This window comes from Paroedura picta, chromosome 8 (assembly GCF_049243985.1).
Source record: "Paroedura picta isolate Pp20150507F chromosome 8, Ppicta_v3.0, whole genome shotgun sequence".
NCBI classification, from domain to species: Eukaryota; Metazoa; Chordata; class Lepidosauria; order Squamata; family Gekkonidae; genus Paroedura; species Paroedura picta.
This window is the reverse complement of record NC_135376.1, coordinates 80,017,156-80,041,272: the sequence shown is the minus strand read 5'-3', so window position 1 is coordinate 80,041,272 and position 24,117 is coordinate 80,017,156. Positions and strand designations below refer to the sequence as shown.

Here is a 24,117-nt window from a genome sequence, read left to right as displayed (position 1 = left end):
AAAGCTGAAGCTGAGTATAATAAATAGTTACATGTAGATTTCTTCATTCAGGCTGACTTTACAGCAATAAAAGCCGTCACCACAGGAGAGAGGAAGAAGACGACCGTTAAACTGTCATGCACACCGAGGGGAGGGGCTGATTCCGGAGCAGAGCTTTCAGACCCCCTCCCTCCTGGAACCTCAGAGACTCAAATTAGGCTCCAGAGATTTCCCTACAATAGGGATGCCAGCCTCCAGGTGATCCTTGGGAACCCCCAGGGATTATAGCTCATCTCCAGTCAACAGAGATAAGTTCCCTTGGCTGCTTGAGGGACCATTGTACTGAGGTCCTGTCTCGCCCCAAATCCCACCCACTCCCAGATCCAATCCCAAAATCTCCAGGTTTTCCTAGTCCAGAGCTGGCAATTCTGTCTTGTTAGTAATATCAAAGTAAATTGAACAAGCTCTGAAATGTGTGTTTCTCATTGCTAAAAGCCTCGCAGCCAGCCTGGTGTGATGGTTATAGTGTAAGAGCCTCACAGTGTCATTGAAGCTTGCTGAGTGACCCTGGGCCTGTCACAGACTCTGATCCTAGTCTACGTCTCAAATTGTAGGGATGCCAGCCTCCAGGTGGGACCTGGGGATCCCCAGGAGTTACAGCTCATCTCTAGCCTAAAGGGTTCAGTGCCTCTGGAGAAATGGCTGCTCTGGAGGGTACTTTGGAGGGTGCATTCAGTGGCATTGTGTCCCACCAAGGTCCCTGTCTTCCCCAGGCTCCTTCCCCAAAACAACCTGGGTCTGACAATCATACCCCCTCAGCCCCTGCCAGCGGTCTGGAAGGACCTGGTATCCCTACCTGCCAAGTATGTTGTGAGGATGATATGGAGGAGAGGTGAACGATGTAAGCAGCTTTCGGCCTTCGCTGGGGATAAATGAAATGAAATAAGTCATTGTGGTAAGTGCCTGGTACAGGCTTCCAAATCTACAGGTGGTTTCTTTGGTTCAAAAAGAGAAACCAAGGGCATTGTTTTACATTTAAGCTGAAGTTGTCCTTTAAGCATAACTGGTGCCTTGCTGTGTATCAGGTATCTTCATAGATACCGAGGATCAAAATGGGTGGGCCCCTGCCAATCCCATTGGCTGACCACCTGCACTGCCACGGTTTTCACTGCTGAAGGTGTCAGTAATAGAATTTTGACAAGCAGAGAAGCAGCTGTGAAGAGAGACTAAGGGAGAAAAACTGTGTCATTAGGAACTGGTTGTCCCCTGCTTCTTGTTGTTGCAAGAACAGATTGCAAAGGGATGGCAGCGAGTTTTGTGATCCAGAACGAGTTTTGTGATCCAGGCAGAAGAAAGTGCTACTGGAAAACCAAAGGATATAAACCAACTGTTACTTAGAAGAATTTAGTGGCAGATCATCATTGTACATAAGGTCATTGTTCCTACATACGCAGGGGCAGCATAATATGGGAAGTGCAGATTTAGATACTTCTTAGTATCTGGGATTCTAAACACTGGCAATCTGACTGTCCAAAATACTCTTTTGCAGCTCTTCCTGTGCATGATAGCAAATCAAGAGAACTTATTTCAGAGTGGTTATGCTACAGGCTTCCTCAGGAGGTGGTGGGTTCTCCATCTTTGGAAATTTTTAAACAGAGGCTAGATAGCCACCTGATGGAAAGGCTGATTCTGTGAAGGCTCAAGGGGGTGGCAGGTTACAGTGGATAAGCGATAGGGTTGTGAGTGTCCTGCATAGTGCAAGGGGTTGGACTAGATGACCCATGAGGTACCTTCCAACTATTATTCTAGGATTCTATTCTATAAAGCAGTTTGCACTGAAAGTCTACATGGAAAAGAAGCAGTTTAGAGCTTTTGCTCTCTAAAGCCCGTCCTAAATTATTCCCTTTAGTGCTGTTGCTCCCAACTGCAGTAACGTCACCTGCCCTCTAAATTTAGGGCAGGCTTTACAGAATGATTTTACCTTTGCTGTTTTTCACTTTTCAAGGAAAAAACTTTCATCTTGCAGGTTCTGCCGTACCTTTACGTCACATTCATGCACCAGTGGCATTCCAGAAACTTTCAAGTCTGTGTGTTCAGAGCAGCATTGTGTCTCTAAAGCTCAGGCCGTGTGTCTGAAATTTAAATAACTGCATGGTCATTAAATTTTATACAAAAAAGGAACCGGCTGTAAAACCAGCGGCTATGTTGTCGTGATTACCGCAACAGCAAAGCCTCCCTTCATTAGGTCACGGTTACATTGTTGGAGAACATAAATTCATTTCTCTCTCTCTCTCTCTCTCTCTCTCTCTCTCTCTCTCTCTCTCTCTCTCTCTTTGTCCCTGAAAGATTAAGAAGAAATTGTTTTCATACAAAGAGGTTTTCATTCAGCAAAGGAGATGGAGAAAGCAGTAAGTAACGTTGTTATCAGATAAATATTTTTGCTCTTTCGTTAGGGCTGTGCCAGAGACAGAAAGGGTTAGAAACGTTCTACAGTGTGATATTTTGCTCCGTCAAGGTTGCTCCATACTGTTAAAGAAGTTGACACCATGAAACTTTTGAGAGTCATGGCACAAAGAGAACTATTTAAGTCTCGGAAGCTTTGGTTCATGCTGATTTTCCTTGACTCCCTCTTACAGATGCACCCAAATCGAACGTCTGTGAGGATGGGCCTTGGGCAAGAATCATTCCTCTCTCAACGTATAGCCAAGTAGGTACTTAGTGGTTGTTCAGCTTGCCTTTTCTGTGGGGCTATCTGTTGAATTGTGATGCTGACTACGCTTTCGGTTGGTTGGCCTACCTTTCCTTTGGCAGTCATGGAGATTAGAGGTGAACACATTCAATTCAAACATGTTTGCAAACTAGTAGTTTTGTTTCCATCTGTTGTCTAATCTTGGAGTTGTCCAAGAGTTTCATCTCTAATTGCGGATTTAATTATTTTATTTTCATTCACATTATTCTGTCTCTTATTCTCCCTCATACTCACATGCCGCGCTCACACGCACACACACATACCTAATTTATAGTCCACTGGAACACACCAGTGGCTTAGGAGCCATGTATGGATCTTTGTCATGATACTTGCAGTTCTGAGCACTGTTCTGCAAGGTGGCATCTGCTCCCTGTTCCAGAAATGTGGGCCTGGTAGAACCTCTGGCTGGTAGATGGTTCCTACCTTGAAACTCTGGAGGACGGATAAGGTGCAAAGTTTGTAAACCACTCAAAACTGTTAGCCTTGTGCCACAGTGGAAGTAAATGGACCATCCTCTCCAATGATCCTCCCACACCCTCCTTACGCTCATGGCAGCACTTGAACAGCTCTCAGGAGGAGAATGTGCTGACAACACAGGAGAGAAAGCCACACCACCAGCCCATGGCAGCCACCCAGGAAATGAGCAAGCCCCCATGGGCTGGTGGTTCCTGGCCTGCTATTTTTCCTCAGCCATCTTGCTCTCCTCTGGGCCCCTTTGCCATCTCAGTCCCTTGCCAGAGCAGCTATGCCTCATGCTGAGGAGGGAGCAAGAAGACGGAGAGGGAAACCCTTCCCCTCATGCCAGATGCACAAGGGCTGGCTGTGGTTCCATGCTGGGGAGGAAAGCTCACCTTCATGGCTCAGAGGAGCTCTGCTAATTTAAAAGGGTATGGTTCTAGATTGAATAATATCAGCAGTGTATTATATATTTCCCTGACCTGAATAGGCCAGGCTAGCTCAATCTGGTCAGATCTCAGAAGCTAAGCAGGGCCAGTCCTGGTCAGCATTTGGAAGAGAGACCTCCAAGGATACCAGGACCCTCACACAGAGACTGGTAGTAGCAAGCTACCTCTGAACATCTCTTGCCTTGAAAGCATGGGGTTGCCAGAAGTCATCTGATAGCAAAAAGAGAAAAAAACCCTGATGTTATTGTGTGTGTGTGTGTGTGTGTGTATGTTGTTTGGAGTGGTGTATGCAATAACTATGTGGCTCTTTTGGTCTCATTGTGAATGCAGCTCTCTGAAAGCATGAATACCACTGATATATTTTTAAAAATAATTCCCTGTAATAAGTATTTGGTGTAGAGAGCAGCAACAAAAACAGATCTCTGTAACACCCCCCCCCCCCCAATGCCAAGAGACTTTGAGGAACAAAAACTGTCCATCCTTTATTTCACATCAGAACAGCTGTTTGTCCAGTTTCTTTATACCTGCAAAGATTCAGGTGGGCAGCCTTGTTGGTCTGAAGGAGCAGAACAAAGTTGGAGTCCAGGAGCACCATTAAGACCTACAAAGTTTTTCAAGGTGTGAGCTTTTGTGTGCATGGACACTTCCTCAGACAGTCTTTAAACACATATAGTTGACCAATCTGTACATCCACTGACAGAAGGCAACTTTCTTCTTCCCACTGCAGGCCAAAATGTTTCCCCAAATGCTGCTCCTGGGAGACAGGAAATCAGCAAGGACAGCAGGATGAGAGGGGAAAAGTCATTGATTTCCATATAAGGAAATCCAAGTCAGCATGGTGTTGCTTAACATGACTATATAGATATTTGTTAGAGGATCCCACATCTGTATTCTTTGCTTCTTCTTTGCAGACCATCACAATGATAATGTAATGCGGCAAGAGAGAGTCCGGATATGGCCAGAGAGGAGGAACCTGGTGACTCGTACTATGATTCTTCTACATCTGAAGTAGGTGGCTAGTCCAGATAACCCATAGCCATAAAAACGAATAAGAAACACTGGCATCCGGTACAGAAGGAATCTGAAACGATGCCATTTGGAACCAGAGGCCATTGTGCATTAGAATAACAGGAAATTGTTAATGTTTGCCTGAGGTCCTTTCTGCTGCAAGCATGTTTAAATATTGCGTGAGAATCCAACACATGCCCTTTAAATACATGGCTCCTCTGCCCCTAATTGTGGCTGGGGAAGGCAGATGATGGGATTGAGGTGCGGCTGTTTGCCGCTTTAAAAAGAAATTGGCTAGATGGGCAGTCCTCTACCAAACTTTGCTGCTGCTGCTGGGGAAGACATAGTCACAGAGCCAAGTGACTGCACTTTAGTCTGAAAGTGCAGCGATTACAATGCCTTAAAAAAATGAAATAATGTTTGGAAGTGGAAAGGAAGGTGTTTTTGTGTATTCCACATCTCAGCCACACTAGCAGAGAATAAGTTACCTGGAAGAAGGACTGCATCTTGCTAGGGTACAGTATCCTTGCAACAAAAGTACTAACCTGCAGGGAATCTACATGTGTGGTTACCCGTTTCTCTGAAACTGTGGCTTTCTACATGGAGGGTGTTAAGTCTCCTAATCAGGAGCATTAATCAAGGCAGACACTGACTGTAAAGAGATAATCTGAAATGGAGGAGCAGTTTATGGAAATCAAAAGAGTTCATTTCAAAGTGTGTGTGGTTAGTTATGGGCAATAAACTGCCTGAATGTAGAGGACACTAGGAAGGGACCACACAGTTAGGAGGAGTACCCATGCATATTTTCACAGCAGGCAACTCAACCCATCTTGGAATATTCATTGTCAATGCAAACTTAGATTCAGGTGAGTAGCCGTGTTGGTCTGAATCAAGAGAACAAAACTTGAGTCCAGTGACACCTTCAGGACCAATGCAGTTTAATTCTGGGTAATAAACTTTCCTGCACATGCATCCTCAGAATTAAACTTTGTCGGTCTTAAAAGTACCATTGGACTCAAGCTTTATTCTAATGCAAACTTAATTTGTTGAACTTCTTTAAATGTAAGTATCCTTTTAACTTCATGAAATTAAGTAATGCAGCCTAATGTAGTGATCTCTTGAACACTAGAGGGCGCTATTACATAAGCACATGTGTTGAGCTCTGCATGTCTATTGGTCTAAAAGTGACAGGAATCTCTCACAAATAAGTGATTTAAATATCCTTGCATTGATTTCTTTGTTTAATGCATCTTTACTTTATATTTATGGGGGACCCCTCCATACAGACAGTGGCTCAAATATGATTCATTTCTGCTTTCTGCAACCCATTAATAATCACACTTACAAGTGATTCATTCCAGGCAGCTGAAAATGCCGTTACTGGCTGTATGGAACTGTCTCTGTCCTGCCTGTGGCTCGATGAGGTGATAGAATTTTGAGATGGTAGAATGGAACATACCACTTCAAACTACAGGGGGGTTACTTTTTAAATGCTCTCCCTTATTTAAAAAAACCCACCAAATTTTACTTTATGAGTCAGTCTCATAAAGGTTTTGGGGATAGAAAATCCTGAAAATGTAGTGATATTTATGTTTGCCTTTAATTTTACATTGAGCAACAACTCAGCCTTTTCATGTAGCCTGGCTCTGCTTACTCTCCTATGGAGAGCTGAGAGACCAGCTAGCCAAGTGGTGGGCCTCACAACTTCTGAGATCATCACTAACTAGCTCAGGTTCTTTAGACTGCTGACTTGGCCAAAGTAAATAGCCAAAGACAGCAGAACATCCTAAGAGTTCCAAGGCATACTGGCATCAACAGACTGAGCTCTTCTGCCACAGTTTTCCAAAGTACTTCCCTTGTCTGCATCTTTTCAGTCATTGCAATAACCAGTGCAGGGTGGTAACAAGTAACTGCGTTGGGTCAAAGCAAACTCCAAAAATAAAAGCCACGTATTATTTTATAATAGGAACAACAAAAAACATGAGCAAGCTTTTGAATACTCCACAACTCTTCAGCGGGTCACATGTTTTGAAAAGGGCTGGACTGGGGGAATACATAAAGCCATGCTCTTAATCGGGGGTGGGAGGTAGCGTTGCCAGCTCTGGGTTGGAGGAAACCTGGAGGCTTTGGAGATGGAGCCTGCAGAGGGTAGGGTTTGGGGAAGGGGGGGACTTCAGCGGGGTGTAATGCCATACAGCCCACCTTCTAAGTGGTCATTTTCTGCCCACCTGGAGACTGGCATCCCTACAGGAGCCTTGGAGATTCTGCAATACTGGGCTTCAGAATCACAAATGTGGGGTGTCCCCCACCCTATGTGAAAGAGGCAGGAGCTGTTGCTAGAAGCCAGCTACCTGAGCTCCCACCAAGCTGGCTGGTCATGCAGTAGATCGGAGTGGACAAACTGTGGCTCTCCAGATGTTCATGGACTACAATTCTCATGAGCCCCTGCTAGCACTGGCAGGGGCTCATGGGAATTGTAGTCCATGGACATCTGGAGAGCCACAGTTTGGCCACCCCTGCTGTCAATGGAGCAAGCACAAGTAGGGTTCCCATCCTCCGGCAGGGGTTGTAGAGATCTCCCAGAATTAAAACAAACCTGCACTACAGGTTTCTTTAATATATTCTGTCATTGATACTGATTTGAATTAACATGCAAATGAAGGATTGTAAAACAGCCAATCACTGGCAAAATTGAGACTCTGCAAATGGTATTTTTTTACCTCCATATATAGTCTGCCTTTCTCACTGAGATTCACGGTGGATTGTGCAATTAAAAATGATGCAATAGCAGCAGTATAATATCAACAATACAATAAAGCGAGATTTCAGCATTACAGCAGCACACTAAACAGTATACAGTTATATAATACGTAAACAACCAATGAAACCAAAGTGGATTACAGAATTAGAGCAGCAGTGCCACAGCATGTTGTATAGTATACAATCAACAAGCAATTAACAGTTAAGACTACCTAAAATCTCACAGACAAGGCTTTAAGATCAGAGGGCCTTAGATATTTTCCCCCTTTTTAAACATCCAGCCTAATGAATTAGAGAACACAAAAGCTTGCATACTGTTTTGTGTCATTTTGGTTGGTCCTACAAAAAGGCAAAGGTAAAGGTATCCCCCAGTGCAAGCACCGAGTCATGCCTGACCCTTGGGGTGACGCCTTCTAGTATTTTCATGGCAGACTCAATACGGGGTGGTTTGCCAGTGCCTTCCCCAGTCATTACCGTTTACCCCCCAACAGCAAGCTGGGTACTCATTTTACCAACCTCAGAAGGATGGAAGGCTGAGTTAACCTTGAGCCGGCTGCTGGGATTGAACTCCCAGCCTCATGGGCAAAGCTTTCAGACTGCATGTCCGCTGCCTTGCCACTCAGCGCCACAAGAGGCTTTTTGGGGAAGGCAAACCACCCCATATTGAGTCTGTCATGAAAACGCTAGACGGCATCACCCCAAGGGTCAGACATGACTCGGTGCTTGCACAGGGGATACCTTTATCTTTACCTTTACAAAAAGGCAATATGTGGCTTTGGTTTCTGAATAATCAGGACATTAGCCCAGGTGCTTGACTCATGGTAACCAGCATCACCCTTAACAGAGAAATAAAGACCCATCTTGGAGACTGTAATACATTATTTGAATTGGCATGAGCTCTGACTTGCAAACGCTTCTGCCACAATAAATTCACTTGAAGTTTGGGAAGGCAAAGGAGCTCAGTGAGGATATGGTTCCCTAAGGTCCTCCCCTCCAAAGAATCCACAGATTTTTGTGGCCTGGGGAGCAGATCCTAATTTCTGGAGAACTCCAGGCCTTTCCTGGTAGTTGGCAGCCCTGCCACTTACTTTATATTCCTTTGAGAGAGGCTCAGCCAAGAAACAATGGACCAAAGTTTCTGAGGTAAATTGTAACAAAGTCGTTAGAGCAGAAGACACACGAGTAAATCTCAAATATCATGATAAACTGGTGAATCGTTTTATTAGGGGGAGATTATTGAATATACAGACATACGCTTTAGTGACAAGAATAGGTGTTGTTTTTCACTGGTCTTGTTCCTTCGAGTGGTGATGGAGATTTTGCTTTAGCCTCAGGCAATAGAGAAGGTTTCGGCATTGTGGATCTCAGATCTCCAATTTTCTGGTGATGCAGGGCCTGGGAGTTTAATTTCTGTCTTTAACACATCCTGGCTGCTGTGCTTTTAAAAGCCTCCATTGTTTATTTTTAGACCATCCCAAGGTTATATCGGACGTTTCTCTTGATTTTCCATTCATGATATATTTCACTTATCCCTCGTACTGTAAATGCCCCAGGAACTACACCAGCTGACAGGACTCCCTCTGTCTCCACTGGTTTCAGGTTTCTTGTGAGAACGGCTTGTCCCTCACAACACGCACCCTTGGAGTGTTAGACTGCAAAAATAGTTTTGCCACGGAGTGCTGTTTCAGCCTGGGTGATGTGTGACCTTTCCGGGCTGCTGAGAGACTCCCCTCAGGGGATTCATTGCTGATAAAATCTCTGGGCAAGGAACAGCCGCCAAGGACTGCAACATATGGTTTTTCCCTCATTTCCTAAGTTCTTAATTTACAGATGTATACTAACAAGGGGAGGAAAATTAAATGTAATATAAAATCCCACCATTCACCAATGCAATTGAGGGGAGTGCATGAGCATCCTCATTTTTCCTCGCAACAGGCCCGAGAGGCAGTGATGAGGTCCAGAGTCACTGAGTGAGCTTTTGATTGGCTGCGCTCCTATGGTTTCTGTAAGAAACTACAAAATAAAAGGTTGATCAATTGAAACAATAAGAAATGCCAGAGAGAAGGACTGAAATAGCCATACAAATGTACAGACATTAAATCATCTGTTATGGATAGTATACACAGTGTCATCTTTGATACATTTCTGAACTTGAATTGATATGTGGAAAGAATTAAGCTGGTCAGGGCTTTCCGTGTGGGTGTGTTGTGACTTTTATACCTCAGGTTCAAGCTGACAGTTTGAATTTTAACAGGACTTCTTTTTGTTGAGGCATAAGAATCACAGGATGCAGACAAGATTTCATTTCAAATGGACAATAAGTCTCTGGTTAAAATAGAAGATTATATATATTTATTGAAGTGTTTATATACCGCCTTTCCTTGTGGTTGTTATAACTGCCACATGTTGAAGGAACCGGATGGCATGGTGTTAGAATGAGTGTTGTTTCGAATGATTGTCATGATTATGTTATTATTATGTTAAACCTGTTGATTTAGGATTGTGCTGTAAATTGTGTTTAGGGTACTGTAGGACTGATTTCAGGGATTCCCCTTTTGCCTGTCTCAGCATTCAGCTCATTTTTTGGCTGTCCTTAGAGCAGGGGTGGTCAAACTGTGGCCCTCCAGATGTCAATGGACTACAGTTCCCATGAGCCCCTGCCAGCATTTGCAGCCACTCATTGTTCTGTCCTCAGATGGAACAGGAGCCAGGAGGCATGCATGACTCAAGGCAGATTTGGCCTTGGACAAAGGAAGTGACTCTCTGGTCACGCTTTCTGAGAGGAAGCTTTTTTCATTTACTACAATAATTAAACTTTTCCCCACCTCCATTATGAATAGGGGTTTCTGTTTTTAAAATACAGATTCTATAGAAGGGATTAGATGCTATTATTTAAACTTTTATTTAACTGTGGTTAGAAACCTTACATTTTGATGGTAATTGTAGTCCATGGACAGCCAGAGAGCCATAGTTTGACCATACGGGTGTAGGGGTTGAGAATGATGGACTCTAATCTGGGGAGCCGGATTTGTTTCTCCACTCATGCAGCCACATGCAGCCAGCTGGGTCACCTTGGACAAGTCACAGTCCTGCCAGAACTGTTCTCACAGGGCAGTTCTACCAAAGCATTCTCAGTCCCACCTACCTCACAGGGGTCTGTTATGAGGAGAGGAAGGAAAACTGATTGTAAGTCGCTTTGAGACTCCTTCAGGTAGTCAAAAGCAGGGTATAAAACCCAACTCTTTTTCTTTATGGTGCTCACAAAACCAGTATGAGGGACACAAGTGGACCCCGCCATCATATCTCCTCCCTCTCTGTGGCATGTGGAAAGTTGGGCTAATCATATTTGCTTCACCCCCTCTTGCAAAACTGTGTCTAACACTTGAGCGTCTCGCCTCCAATTTAATAACTACCCGTAATCCCACTCTAGCAAAACTGTCACCCAGAAGAAGGGCTAAAGGGTGTTTCATTATTGCTTCCAATGACTACAGCTAGAGCTCCACATACAACCTGCAGCAGTACCCCTGTGGGAAAGACTGTGTCCTTAGTGATACACCACAGTCCATTCAGCTCCCTTTGCCTCGTAATGGTTATCAGTGCGGTCGAGAGGACAGAAAAAGAATGTAGATGGGATATGCCGCTTCCCACCCATTTCTTACCAATATCAAAGTATGCTGCAAATGTGTAATGCATGGGTCATTCAATGAATGCAAAAGGAAGCTCCGTTGTAGATCCCGGGGTTTTGCTTTATGCTTTGCAAGATACTGAAAACGAGATATCACTGTCCCTCTTCAAGCTATATTTAAGTCAGCAATGTATTACCATCTTTAGTAAGCCCTTTGAGCTCAAAATCTGGAGTCCTTTGTCAGCCACTTGACTGTTTCTGTGTCTACGTGTGCATGGTGTGGAGGTCTGATTGTCCAAGCAGAGTTCTCTAACTTTTTGATCTTGTGTCTCCCTTCTAAATATATTCTGCTGGGGGGGTGGGGAGAGGATACTGCTTCTAGTTATTGGAGTTTTATAGTTTTTCATTAATAAAAATGAGAAAATAAGGCAAGATAGTTCACGATTTCTTTAAATAAACTGAAACCCCATTCTGATAATCCTAGAGCTTATTATTTTTTTTTAAACTGAAAATGTATCAAAGGGCATCTTTCTGCTACATGAGGCCCAAATTTAGGTTTGTGGCCTAGCCACAACAAATAATGACCCTTCATTACTGCCCGTGCTACACACAGGGGCACAGTGTGAACTGGCTCATACAGTTTTTTAAATGCTTTAAAAAAACTTTTACTGTCTGCAACTTTGCAGGCAGCTAAAAGAATCCTTTGTTCAAAACCAGCAAAAAGGCCACCTAGGCAGGAAGAGTGTATCCTGTCCCAGATTATCGTTATGTGCATTTGCTTACTCTTTGGTGGTGGTTTTGCACTGTGCTTCCCCCCCCCCCCTTTCAAAGATTTTGAGGCCCTTGAAAATGTGAGGCCCTAATTACACGTCTAGACTGTCTATTGTGTCAATTTCTGAATTTAAATAAGGGGCTGCTGGAAGACCTGGATTTTTTCCATGAAGGAGCTCCTCATCCAGTGAAGCCAGACGGAACCAGGCGCTGAGTTTATCTCTGAATGGGGTCCTCATTGTTTCCTGTTGCAATAGAATTAGCAGCAGGCAACAATTTGGGATCAGCATGACAGCTTGTTCTTTCCCTGTTGCCACCTAGCTGGCAGGGCTGTGATGCCTCTTAATAAGCATAAAGTGGAGGAAATTACTGTTGTTCAATGATTTAGGGTTACCAGCTAAATACTGGCAACTGGTGTGAGGTGGAAAGGGGTGGGGACATGTAAATTTATTCTGAAGCCCTTATGTCACTTCTGGAGAGACCTTGGAAGTGGTGTCATTGCAGTGGCATGATAAGTTTTGGGGGAAGTCTTAGAATATCACACCAACATAATGACACCATTTCCAGGATCACACTGTAAGTGACGTTGCAGTATCAGAATGCTGAATATCCTCCTCCCTTTTCCTCAAACACTGATAATCTTGTGAACACATCACCACATTAACCTCACCACCCCAGTTATCTGTCCCACAGCGGTGGAGATTCTCTTGTATAGTTGCATGAAACATACATGCAAGGAGCTTCTGAATGGAGAGCCAATGTACTAGGGATGGGCACAAACCAGCGCATGAACTAAGGTGGTGGTCATTATGAATTTTGGCCAGTTTTTGCTTTGCAAAGTCAAGTTTGTGGAAGGTCAGCCGGCACAAACTTTCCACAAACTTTCAAGTTGTTCGTAGAGTTTCATGACAGTTTGAGAGCAGAGACATTCCTAGACAGGCTGTCTCTGCTCAATCAAAATGTTTACAAAACTTCAACAACTTGGATAGCATGTAGAGGAGCATCTGGGAGAGATCCCTCCACAACTTTGATGACTCCAGGTTGTACAGGATCTCTTCTATACACTCCTGAATCTCAGTCATTTAGATAGGTACAGGTTCAGGAAGTTCAAGAATATATAGAAGGGATCTTGTGCAAGCTGGAGACACCAAACTTGTAGCAGACCTCCGCCAGTTGCTCCTCTACATTCCATCCCATCCGCAATTATTTTGACAGGTGCAGGCTCAGGAGTATATAGAATGGATCAGTTGTGAGCTAGAGACACAGAACTCACAGGGGATCTCTAGATGACTCTCTTCTACCTGTCCCCAGGAAAGTACTTTCTGGTTGGTGTCTTTACTTGCTGGGGGGCCATCCTACTGCCTCACAAACAGAACCATTTTGTATGGAGTCTAAAAATTTGTGATGGCCCATGGTTCACAAGTGAGACATGTCAAACTGAATTGCATCTTCCTGGTTTGTGCCCACCCCTCAATGTAACCCCATTGTAACTAGAAGGCAATAAAGCAACTTTGGCCAACTCCTAAAGGAGAAACAGAACAGCTGGTCTTCCTGAGCTCTTTTTCTCCCATTCAGATTGGGATGATGCATCAGCAGGATGCAGAGTACAGTGGACACTATTGAGACACATTCAACCTCACTCAGATCTTACCTGGTGAGAGAACACAGATCCTTCCCCTTCAGATAACATTTTATATGCCTTCAGGTGTCCCCACAGTCTGAGAAATACTGGCAATTTTTTGGGAGTTGGAGATCAAAGTCTCAAAGTCCCAGGTATCTTTTTTCCCCCCAGGAAATTTCATATGCTCAGTTCCCTTTTTTATGCAGAATATTAGTCATCCAGTGTAGATCAACATAAGGCATCCTTCTTGTAGTTTAAAGGAATCTCCTAAAGAGCTAGAAATACATTAGTCTCAATTGTATTATGTGGCATTATAAATTATAATGTAGAAGATTTTAAAATGCCACCTTTTCACCCATATTTGTTTATCTATTCCGAGTGCCTCATGTTCCTGTCCTGGTTCCACATACCAAAAGAGATGGCTGCCAGAAGGTGTACTTTGAAGCACAAGCTATATTTTAAGTAAAGCTGGAGGGATCACTGTGCTAATCAGTTGCAGCAAAAATTAACAGGAGTCTTGTGGGACTTAAAGAGAAAAAAAAAGATGGACTTTGGGGGTGGCAGGCTGTGAAGGAGGAAGAAGTTAACTGATGGGCTTTAAAAGGATCATTGTTCTGTTGTGTTAATATGTTTTTGCAACATGGTATGAAGTAAAAAAGTGTTTTATTCTCTTTCATGAATTATTGCAAGATTCTTGCAAGTTCTGCCCCAAGGCACCCACAAATGGAGGTTACACTAACACACCCTTAATGTATGAGGGAACAAGGAATGTGGTCCAGCAACTATTTGTCATTAACTAGCAAGACCTGCTGCCAACTTTCCAAGTCACTTGGTGCTTGCTGCTGGGGCTTTTCGTTTTGGATTTCTTTCCATGCAAAGGAGGCACTGAGAGACGATAGAAGTCACTTAATTCTTAAACACAGAGCTCAATCTTACATATTCTCTTAATGCAGAATTAATTCTGATTGACCTGACGGATAGCTTAGGCTAGCCCAATCCCATCAGATCCTGGAGGCTAAGCAGGGTCAGCCCTGGCCAGTATTTGGATAGGAAGACAGGGGCGTGACCCGGAGAAAGGCAAGGGCAAACCACTTCTGCACGGGTCGCCATAAGTCTGCTGAGCCTTGAGGACACTTTCCTAGGCCACCAAATCCCACTGAACTCAGTTGGGTTTACGGCTCTGTGCACGCGCATAGAACCGCATTCTAATGTCTTTTTGGTGTAATCAATGCACAGCGGGTCCCACAAGGAAGGCCCATCTGATGATTCTCCGGGGGGAAGAACTGATCATCTCCAGCACTGGGTCCGCAATCGTCAGAGTCGAGGAGTGGCCAGACTGTGGCTTTGCAGAGGTCTATGGGGCAGGCACCTTGTTTGGGGGTCCCTGCTCAAGGAAAATGCCCCTCCCCCCTTTTCCATGCCTCAGTCCGCCAGCGGCCGCGCAACGCAGCATGGGGGAGCTCGTCAGCGGGTCATCTGACGCCGGCTTGGGGCAACGCCCACGTCGCTCAGCGCCTCGCCTGCGAAACGGAGAGGAGCCGGGTGCTCGCGTTAGAAGTTAGAGGAGGATGGAGGGCAACCCCCTTTTAAAAGCAAATCAATAACCATTTCCAGCGCGCGTGCGCGTGTCCTGGTGGCAAAGGCAGGCCGGTTTAATGCAGGGGTCTCCCCGGGCCTGCGCCCCCTTCCAGCCCGGCCGTCCGTCTGGGGAGCTCGCGGGAGGATGGCTCTTGCATACGTGGGGGACGTGCGCTGATGTAGGGCTGCCAGGGATGGCCGGCCCCACAGCCGCTCCGCCTCCTCCTCCCCTTCCTGCCCAGGCGAGGCAGCGGCGGCTGTCCGTCAGCCGGCGCCTCGAGAGCGCTTCTTCCCCGACGCGGCCGAGCTCTCCTTGAGCAGCCAATCGCGGCGCAGGACGTGGGCAGGCTGTCTCCGCTGGCCCAGCGCGTGGAGGGAAAGAGAGCGGGCCCGGGAGAGGCAGCATCTTCCGCGCGCCGTCGGGCCACCCATCTCCCTGGCTGCGAGCGGCGGGAGGCTGCCCAGGAGGGAGGGAGGCGCGCGAGGGGCGGCGCGAAGGAAGCGACGGGCGCCTTGCCCTCTCCTTTGTGTGGGCCGGCGAAAGCACGCAGCAGCCCGAGGCTCCGTAGCCCGCCAGGATGATCGCCGCCCAGCTGCTGGCCTATTACTTCACGGAATTAAAAGATGATCAGGTCAAAAAGGTAAGGCGCCGGCGGACGGACTCGTGGCCCGCCGGGCACTCTTGCCGCTCGACACCTGGGCCGGGGGCCGGAGGGGAGTTTTAAAAATACATATGTTAAAATGTTATCTTGCAGAAAACATTCAGCCGGGGTTTTTAAAAACCGGCTCAATTGGTTTCCTGTGTCCTTTTATGTATAAAATATATAAAATAGAGAAAACCCTGAGCGTTTTGGAATGTTTGTAAGAGGTAGTACACGCGCTGCAGTGTCCTTGAGAAAGGATGTGGATGTTCTCGCGGCGGTGAGAAAAGCCAGTCATGGTTTCCTCCCATTTCCCTCCCCAGGCCGTGGGGGAATTGCCCTTGCAGCCTTATCCCTGCCTGCTTTCTGCTGGGAAAGGCCACTGTCTGTGGATGGATTTGGAAGGCCTACTTCTTTGTACATTCATGTTGAATTATTTTGGGGAGGAAGGATGCAAAATAAAAACTCCATCAGGTGTATTTCTTGTACTTCGTAATAATCATGGTGACGCTGCAGGACAGTGAAGGCTGCCTGGAATAAGCCGATAAGGCTGTAAGCCTCTTAATTGGATTTTAAAAGATGTGAATTATTTGGTTAATACTATAGTGAAGTTGGGAGTAATATATACTGTTTTATTACATCCACCTGCACTGCATATTGCCCAGAAGGACTTTCAAGGACATGAAGCCTAACTGTGGGGTACATACTTTGCTTCCTGGGCCGTTGAAAGGTATGATGCTAGGCCTCTCCTGGGGCACTGGGCCAAGGTAGCAACATGATGATTTCCCAAGCCCCTAATAGCGTTAATGATCGGGCTTTGTAGAAATAGTACCATTTCTAGAATAGCAAGGTTGATGTGTAAATTTCTTTAGTTTCAGAGTATCTCTTTGGTAGTTTGTTTAGGAAGCAGAGAGCTGATTATCTCAAGCAGGAAATCGTGTTGAATGAATTTGTTCATTCGGGCTATGTGAATGGCCTGTTTCAATGCACTTAAGAAATATTGGGCTGCATACATTTCTGTGATAGGTGTGTGTCATGTGGGTAATTATAGCTTTCCTTGCAAAAGGAAAACATGCTACACAAAACTGACATCAAAATAAATGCCATGACTTGCAGTCACATTGTACATATGACTGAAGTCTTGCATATTAGGGCATGTGGAATCTGTTTAGGAATTTGGTGATCTGCACAGTTTGAATTCCTGGGAGTTTTAAAAAATGAAAGCATTTACTCCAGAGGGAAAGAAGGCACTCTTGGAATTGTGTAAATGCCTATAGTATCCAAAGCATGGTGCTGCTGTACCCTGTGGAAAGCCTTTCCCTGTCTTGTCATGCTCAAGGGACATCACTACATCATCCAAATTTACATTTGCTGTTTTGTCACCTGTTTTTTAAATTAATATTCTGCAACTTCACAACTGTTGGCTTAAAGGAAAACACACAAAGTGAAATGTACTATGCACAAATAGATCTTTGTAATTTTATTGCAGAATTTTATTTTAAGGGCAAATTTTGAGCAACTTCAAATTTCTGTTGCTTTGGCCTGGAAAGACGAGCTACTAATGGGTAGATGGAAAGAAGAAAGGCATTTAGGTCTGATTAAAACAAGGCTTATTGTTAGAGTGACAGGTGCTCGTATTGTGCTCCTTACATGTGTATAAAGAAAAGTTGCAATATATTCTGGGTGTGTAAACAGGAATGTACAGCCACTGATTTGCCCTTCCTATAAGGTGTGAAAGAGTGGTGTGTGTGTGGTTTTTTAAAACATAGCTTCCAGCTCTCTAAGGAGGTGTGGTTTTTCTTAGAAAGTTGTTAGGCAGCATGCAGGTAAGTGCTGATTGCATTGATCCTTTGACACCTCACTGGATGAGGAAGAACCTGCTCTGGCTGTGATATTCACACATATTCCTCAGTAATGTGGCTATATAACTGAGGGAAGTAGTACTCTGTGTGAATGGGACCAGGCACTGTAGTAAGGATGACTCTTTTATATTGGCCGGTGATTCAGAAACAGTTTGTAAAATCCTCATGGAATCTTGATGAGATGGATGTCATTAATGCCATCATTTATTTTGCTTTATGTTACCATCTTCCCAGAAAACTCCTATCCATACCGCTGCTGTTCCTGGTACAGCTCATATGCTGCTAAATTTTGGACTTGGCTGTTCCATAGCAATCTTTATAAAGAGTAGGTGTTGTCATTTGGGTTGGTGAGGACTATTGAACTACCCAACCCTAGATATTCTGTGGCATCGGTAAAAAAAGAGCCTCTTGTGGTAAGGCAGCAGACATGCAGTCTGAAAGCTCTGCCCATGAGGCTGGGAGTTCAAGCCCAGCAGCCGGCTCAGGGTTGACTCCATCCTTCCATCCTTCTGTCGGTAAAATGAGTACCCAGCTTGCTGGGGGGTAAACGGTAATGACTGGGGAAAGCACTGGCAAACCACCCCGTATTGAGTCTGCCATGAAAACGCTAGAGGGCATCACCCCAAGGGTCAGACATGACTTGGTGCTTGCACAGGGGATACCTTTACCTTATTGGTAAAAAAAATGGCTTTCTCTTTCTGAAGAACAATATAGCTTTATTTTTGACAAATTTATATCTTAGCAATGGATTGTATCTATCAGTTTTCTTGTTACATTTGCTTGGATTGTATTAACAATATTTTAGGAGGACTTCCCCCTTTTCAGCCTTAGTTTAGAGTTAGGCTTAGCCAAGAGACTGACTGCTGAAGGATAGCTTAGTAGTCTTTATGGCTGAGCAGGTCTTCAGACACTTGTGTCCATGGTTAAGTGCTGCTGAATGTGTCTTCCTTATGCATCTTGAATGTTATTGTGAGATACCTTGCTGCAATACCAAGTCATGTTTCAGATTTAGAAAGAAAATGTAATTTTGAGATGCTAACTTCGGCACCAGTGTGAGCTTCCAGATCAGGCACAAAAATTTCACTGTGAGTCAGGAGGCCTTTGTAGATGCAGTACATTGAAATTTACGCTACAATTATGTCAACATAGCATGAGTTGTTCCAAGAATTTAGGAAACAGTAAGAAGCCAGGTTTTGAGAATGGGTGGCGTTTCTTCAAATCTTGTGATGTGGAATAGATTTGCATATGAGTGGCCACAGTCTTTTGGTTTGTACAATATTTGACTTTGGTAGTAGGGCTTGTAAAAATGGCTAAACTCAGATAATGTTAATATTTGGGAAATATCATGCACAACAGAAGTTTTGTGCCTATTGAATATGAAATATGAGTTTGGAAATGGCAGATAGCTTTTTTGAAGTTAGCATTTACGTTGGTGTGTGCTTGAGGGAATTCATGCCAGACCCCTTCCCCCAGCAAAACACAACTGTTTCTCAACAAAACTGTTTCCTTTCCTGGATTGTTTCCTCACAGAAGGCCCCCCTTGTGGTAATGTTGCCAGTTTGACTGTCAATTTACACTTGAAGTGAAGATTCCAGACCCCACAGGGTAATCTCTTTTCCCACCACTGTTTTGTGTCCCTTTCACACTTCATGTGCATTGGTCTATTGCCTCCTCTGTCTCAGACTGCTGTCATGATTCCCTGCCCTCCTTAAAAAAATGGGATGCATAAATAGTGCTGTTTAGGAATAACCCAAAGCTGAACTTCTTTTGCATTTGAACAGCACAGCTTAGGAACAACCGAGTTATTAGATCCTTCTGCCACCTGCCAAAGGAGACCCCCTCTTCCTTCTAAAGCTTTTGTGACACTACTGGAAAGTTTTGATCCCAGTGGCACTTTTACAACCAACAAAGTTTTATTCTGGGTGCCAGAGTGTTGGAATATACATTCTAGTAACTGAATAGAAATTGTAATGTTAGCGTTTGCTAGTTTGTATAAGTTTGCTAGGATGCTGTGGAGTAAGAGATAGCCTGGGGGGGGGGGAAAGCCCCACAGTAGTTAGTGTTTTTTCGGAGGGGGGGATCAGGGCAGGGAGACCAGTGGCAATTTGGTGTTAGCTGTTTCCCATATCCACTTAGGGCACAACTCCCTTCATGTCCCTGGCTCAAATTACAAGGGGGCAGGGGCAGGCCCCACACCTGACCATGTGAAATTTCACCCAGTCTTCCCTTTCGGCTTGCGAAGTTCCTTGTTTGTGATTAGTCAAATACCCTTGGCTGGTTCTGCACAGGCCTCCCTACTCTGCGTGAATCATGTCCTGATCTACAGTGACTGGAATCTGCATAAGTTGTCTGCATTTATAGATCCATGCAGACAGTATCAAAAAACTGTACACACACGTGAAATGCATGCTCCTTCCATGGATGAGCTATATTTATGTATGTAAGTTTGTGATAAAACCACGTAGTCAGAAGCTCCTGTGTTCAGCTCATACTACAGAGGCATATCAAAGAGGGAGCGAAGCGCCTCCGATGCGTCAGGCCGCCGGCACGCGGGACATGGCGGCCTGTCGGCTCGCCGGCCGCACGCTGTCCCGCTATCGCCCGCTGTATTGGGAGTACAGCGGGCTTGATTACTAGTAATAATAATAATAATAAATCATAATATGTAGCATTCATAGGCTTTACAGTAATTCTTGCCACAGCCCTGTAAGATACCTTAGTATTGTTATCTTCATATTGTATGCAAGAAACTGAGGGTGACAGGTGATGGTTTTCCTAAATGTACTTGAAGCTGAGGGAGGTAAGACTTAAATTGGGGACTTAGCTTGGACTCATGCAATCCAGTCCTCTCTGTGCTTAATCCATGATTGCTTTCACACAATGAAGATTCTCCGTGTTGCTTTTATCACTGCCATGACAATGCAGCTTCTGCGTGTGGGGATCTTTTATCCCCTATCTCTTCCTTTCTGTGTGCCCCACGGCACCTCTGTGTTGGCTCCTGGAAAGCAGGCATCATGTCTGTTGTGGCAGCTTGTCACCTTTTCTTTAGTCCATAAGTATGTTGTAGCACGTCTGTATGTGTCAGTGAACCATTATAACTTTATAGCAATTAAAAAAAAATCTGTGGCTGTATATTGGGGGAGGAATGGGGAAATGGTGCTAATGAAGGATTTTTCCAGGATTGGAAAATGAGTACCATTCCTTTGAGATCCAGTGCTTATGCATTTCAGTTACAGTATTTCTAATAAAGAGTGCTATAATTCAGGTTTGGAAAAGAATGTACCAAAGATAGTGAAAACCTAGAAAAAGGCCAGCTAGAAAATGATGTCATGTGGAAGCTCAATAAAAAGGTGACCCAAAGTAGAGAAGGACCCCCACGTGGTAGTAAATGATGTACACTTAGGCTCTGACTCTTGGCTGGACTCTTAAATACTTCTCAGAGTGAGGGCCAGTGGAGTTGCATGCCCAAAATTTCATGTGGCTTCACTGTGCCAGGTATCAGGTGACTTGGATGTAGACCAACTTTCTCGGTTGTATCCAGCCTAACTGGAACTCATCCAGTGTTGAATTTCTCCCTGCATTTTCACTGTATTATTTGGATAAAAATACAGTAGGTAAAGAGCCTCTTGTGGCGCAGAGTGGTAAGGCAGCCGTCTGAAAGCTTTGCCCATGAGGCTGGGAGTTCGATCCCAGCAGCCAGCTCAATGTTGACTCAGCCTTCCATCCTTCCGAGGTCGGTAAAATGAGTACCCAGCTTGCTGGGGGGTAAACAGTAATGACTGGGGAAGGCACTGGCAAACCACCCCGTATTGAGTCTGCTATGAAAATGCTGGAGGGCGTCACCCCAAGGGTCAGACATGACTCGGTGCTTGCACAGGGGATACCTTTACCTTTACCTTAAAGTAGGTAAGGTGATACCTTCCATCTTCACCAAGTGAGTTTCCAAGGCATTGCCTTATCTGGTTTGTGTAGCTGATTCTCAGAGGCAAGCCCAACAACACCATTATTACAAAGAAATATTTCTAATTGCCTAGTTGTGATCTAATGTTATACAGGCTTCTGGTTCTGAAAACAATGCCACACATTTTTTTTAGTAGGATAAAGATCAACCAAGGCACCCAACAAAATGGTCAACCAAGTTAAGCAGGTAACTCCTTTAAAACCGTGAAGGAAACATTCCCAGCCAACCTGTTTAGTGGTAATGGCAAATAAAATGCCCATGCAAGGCGTTGTTTTATTTGAGAACTGTGGCACAAGCCCCTCTGTTAAATCAGTTGAGATCATTTGCCTTTGCAGTTACATTTCAGCATCCCCATATTTTCCCCAAATAAGTGATCCATGTTATGGGATGTTATGAAGTTATAAAACTAGGACTAAGGTATGGAGTAATTGCTTTCCATGGCCAGTAACTTGCCAGCTTTCTTCTCTTATAGGGTTTATAATACTGTAAGGAGATGATAAAATGGGCAGTATAATATCTGGTTGAATGTGTGGCACTGTAACCATGCCAGCCCTTTTGAAATAAGCAAAACTCACCCAGTACTTCTAAAGAGCCTTACATACATGCTGAATAATGCACATTCAATGCACTTTGCAAATAGATTTTACTGGATGAAATGGCAAAGTTCATTGGAAAACAATCTCTAAAGTGCATTTAAACATGGGTTAAGAATGCGTTTTTTAGCCTATATCAAAGTGGTTGATTCAGTGCTTATTTATTTTAAAAACATTAGTTTGTGTATTGTATCAGTAAAATCTAACCTAAAGGTAATGTACCAAGACAAAAATGAAATACATCACGCTTGGTTTGTTGTGATGTATTATTTTTATTAGTTTAGATTATTAAATTAGCCAAATTGGCTTTGTGACTGTCTAATGTACAAAGGTCTTGAAACTGAAGGACATATACTCTAGGAAGTAGTGGGATGCTGAATGTGCTGGGTCAAGCTGATTATTGATGTGAAGGTTAAAGGAGACATTGAGTTACACAAGTGATTCTCAACCTTCCTAATGACGTGACCTTTTAATACAGTTCCTCATGTTGTGGTGACCCCCAACCATAAAACTATGCAAGGGTTCTTTCACAGATATTAAACCAAAACTGACCGGTGGCGTGAAGATAAATTGTTCATAGGTAAAGGTAAAGGTATCCCCTGTGCAAGCACCGAGTCATGTCTGATCCTTGGGGTGACGCCCTCTAGCGTTTTCATGGCAGACTCAATACGGGGTGATTTGCCAGTGCCTTCCCCAGTCATGACCGTTTACCCCCCAGCAAGCTGGGTACTCATTTTACCGACCTCGGAAGGATGGAAGGCTGAGTCAACCTTGAGCTGGCTGCTGGGATCGAACTTCCAGCCTTATGGGCAAAGGTTTCAGGCGGCTGCCTTACCACTCTGCGCCACAAGAGGCTCTTTAAATTGTTCATGATTGTATATAAATTGGCGGGCGCTTTCAGGCGTGGCAACAGTGGAGGCGCCCCCCCCAAGCTGCTCGCCCAGCTTTGACCCCTGTGAAAAGGTCATTCGACCCCAAAGGGGTCCTGACCCCCAGGTTGTGAACCACTGAGTTAGACCCACCTTGCAATAACGAAAGAGAAGTTTTGCTGCATGCAGTTCCATTTGCGCAAGCACTACTGTTAAGATCAAGTAGTGATATTTCACTTTGATCAGTTTCAATACTATTTAAGAAAACCCCTTTCATGGGAACTGAGTGTCTTGCTCGAGAAGAAATATAATGCAGGGTATAATCACCTTGACTCCGCTCAAGGTCTACTGGCGAAGATAACTCTCTTGTATTTCTCCTTGCACAAGAGCTCCTGAGTGAGTGAAAAAGTTCAGTGGGATCCAACTTGGCATGTTGTGGATACTTCAGGAAAGGTTTTTCCAGACACTATCTTATTGTGGTTCTTAGAGTAGTATCAAATGCAGAGTTTCTAAAAGCTCCTTGCTAAAGGTAATAATAAAGATGTCATAATTCTAAACTGCTGTAATCTTTCACCCCACAATCAGAAGGCTTTTGTAGGGGGACATTTTGGTTTTCAGAAATGTGTGTGAAAATATGTATTACTTGCATCCCTATAGACTCTTATTTATTTAGAAACTGTACATGCTGCTCCTCAAAGATCTTCTCTCAACATTCTTGGTTAAGTCTCTGGTTGGTATAAGTGGCCTATTAAGTTTAAAAAGTAGAAATATAGCTTTATGTGTATTTAATGATAAATTGTGCAAAGCTGTTTTTTGTCACAAAATCTTAGTCCTGGTGGCAGCTGGAAGTGCTCTACAACAGGCTGTTTCACTAAAATGCAATTTTCATCCATTAGGAGGCCTCCGACAGGCTAATCTCTTATTATATTATACCGGTTTATAGCATGATACCAACAGAGATTATATTATCCAGAGTGTTAAGATGTCTGTAGCACCAGATCATAAAAGAGGTCTGATTCAGGAACAGCAAAGCGAGACAATACTTGAAAGCGTTAAATACTCTTCACGCTTTACAATCAGATTGTGTAGCCATTCTGCCTATCGCAAAGCTACCGGTGTGGCCATTAATGGGAAATTTCACAATGTATGAGTTGTCAAGATCATGTAGTATGTGTCTGTGTGGATTGTCAGCGAT

At 44.3% G+C, this 24,117-nt stretch overlaps 1 protein-coding gene across 2 annotated transcripts in view; it reads left to right on the top strand.

The window, feature by feature from the left end:
- The first annotated feature begins 2,631 nt into the window (after positions 1–2,631).
- The window catches only part of HK1 (hexokinase 1), a 61,963-nt gene continuing 40,477 nt past the window's right edge, over positions 2,632–24,117 (top strand). The window contains exons 1-2 of one of the 2 annotated variants that reach the window (XM_077350545.1): positions 2,632–2,686; positions 4,545–4,641. In XM_077350545.1, coding sequence (XP_077206660.1) covers positions 4,588–4,641 — 54 coding nt within the window. In that variant the 5' untranslated portion in view covers positions 2,632–2,686; positions 4,545–4,587. Of the gene's footprint in view, positions 2,687–4,544; positions 4,642–14,951; positions 15,638–24,117 lie in introns of those variants that run through there. The other variant, XM_077350544.1, reaches the window with a different exon arrangement.